General features: G+C 37.0%; 1 protein-coding gene across 2 annotated transcripts in view; it reads right to left on the reverse strand.

Moving 5' to 3' along the window:
• Nucleotides 1-1,851, reverse strand: part of Gabra2 (gamma-aminobutyric acid type A receptor alpha2 subunit) — a 146,030-nt gene that overhangs the window by 68,023 nt on the left and 76,156 nt on the right. For both annotated transcript variants that reach the window (XM_004645656.2, XM_023705991.1), the window contains exon 4: nucleotides 1,666-1,733. In XM_004645656.2, coding sequence (XP_004645713.2) covers nucleotides 1,666-1,733 — 68 coding nt within the window. The remainder of the gene's footprint in view (nucleotides 1-1,665; nucleotides 1,734-1,851) is intronic.

Consider the following 1,851-nt stretch of genomic DNA (forward strand, 5'->3'; position numbering starts at 1 on the left):
AAAAACAAAATGAAAGCTGAAGCAAGTGAGAAAGAAATATTTTGTTAAGCAGGGTTATCTTTTTTCTTATGTTCCAGAACTGTGCCTCATGCCCTGAATGGGGTACAGAGGGGCTTTAAACCTTCAGATCCTAAATTTGAAAAGACCTGATAGTGTTTTGCATCAACCATTTCTCTAGAGATCAGGATAACTTCTTTTAAAATGCAATCTTTAATAGGACATATTTAAAAGACATAAATAAGTACAGAAAATAATATGAGCAGCTTTTGTCACCGATAGTAAACAAACATTGTTCTACCACATTGGCTTCAGGTTTTTCTTTTTAAATAAAATAGCAGGGTAACATGAAAATGCACATTCTTCTTGTATCTGTTACTCTTCTCCCATGCCCACTTCTGGACCTTGCTACCCAGTCTTTTGTGGTTTGCTTTGTAGCAAGTACACAATGCCCATAGAAGTGACACTGCACATAGCTCCCCATAAACTTGGCTTTATTCTACTCGTTACTAGGTTCATCTTTGATTAGTTCAAAGATGATTTCTTAATGCTATACTGCCTCACATTTTCAGTCACCTTGGTCGATATAATAAAAGAACTGTGAATTCAGAGTGCTTCTAATGGAAGTAAAAGCAGATTTTTAACTAAAACATGATTATTTCTGCTTCATAATGGAAATGGAAATAGAGGTCCTGAAAAATCAGTGAATAATATGTATGAGTGTTTGCAGCAAAAGAAAAATATTTACTTTGTTTCCTTATCAAGGAGGAAAATATCCAAGCTTGTCAATCTGTACCTTGGGTTGCCAGAGAAAGGTAGGACCCTGAGCAGAGATGACATATTAGAGTGACTGCCTGCACCCTAAGGATGAGGTCTACAGAGACATTAAGCCACAGAGTGGAAGAGGCCAGAGTGCGATGAGGTTATGAGCCACAGCTTGGGCAGGGAGGTAGAGCTAGCAAGGGAAAAGGGACAGGCATGAAAGGGAAGGCACAGACAGCAGGGTCGTGTGGAGTGCTTGACAGACTGACGAGACACTCATGAATAGCACCCAATTTTAACAAGAAGTTCTATACAGAGCATGACAAAGAACAAAGAAATGGAGCATGGATTTTTAAGGTTTCAAGAAGTATTCTTCCTAGTCTACCAGTTTCAAACAGACCCATCTCATTTTAAAGGAAAAATAATCAAACACCAATTGTACAGATCCAAGGATATCTTCATTCTGCATTTCCTTAGACTGATTTAGGTGAGTCCACTATAGATACAGATTGAAGGACGAGGCACTTACCTGGCTCTGCCAACCAGAGCTCTGCCAGGCACAACAACCATGCCCACATTCTGTAAGAAGCACTTGCCTATCAAACCATATAAACATATGAAAGTACAAGCAGTGCCTTAATACTAGAGAATTATTCTCAGTAATATGATTATTCTTTACCACATTGCTGCTAGGTAGACAAGTTTCAACAAGAAAAGAGAGAATAAAAGACTAAGTTGAAGCTTACACTGGTATAATGATCCAGAGAACAGATTCGCATCTTGAATTCTCTGTGTGTTTGCATGGAGTACACATGATTGCAGACAAATACAGAGTTCTACAACAATAAAAACATTGTTTTGTTCTAAGTTGTCCCAATTTCAGATAATATGAATAAAAAAACTCACCATATCTGTATCTGAGACAGGGCCAAAACTGGTCACATAGATGTTAGTGTAGACTTCAGTAATGGTATCTAATGTAAGAAGAAGAAATCATATATAAATTTTATGTAGTAAGAGGCATAAAAAGGAATTTGAATATATAAAAAGATTAGAAACATGGATAACAGCTTTAAGATAATTTACTTTAGT

This window comes from Octodon degus, unplaced genomic scaffold (genome assembly GCF_000260255.1).
Source record: "Octodon degus isolate 3935 unplaced genomic scaffold, OctDeg1.0 scaffold00235, whole genome shotgun sequence".
NCBI classification, from domain to species: Eukaryota; Metazoa; Chordata; class Mammalia; order Rodentia; family Octodontidae; genus Octodon; species Octodon degus.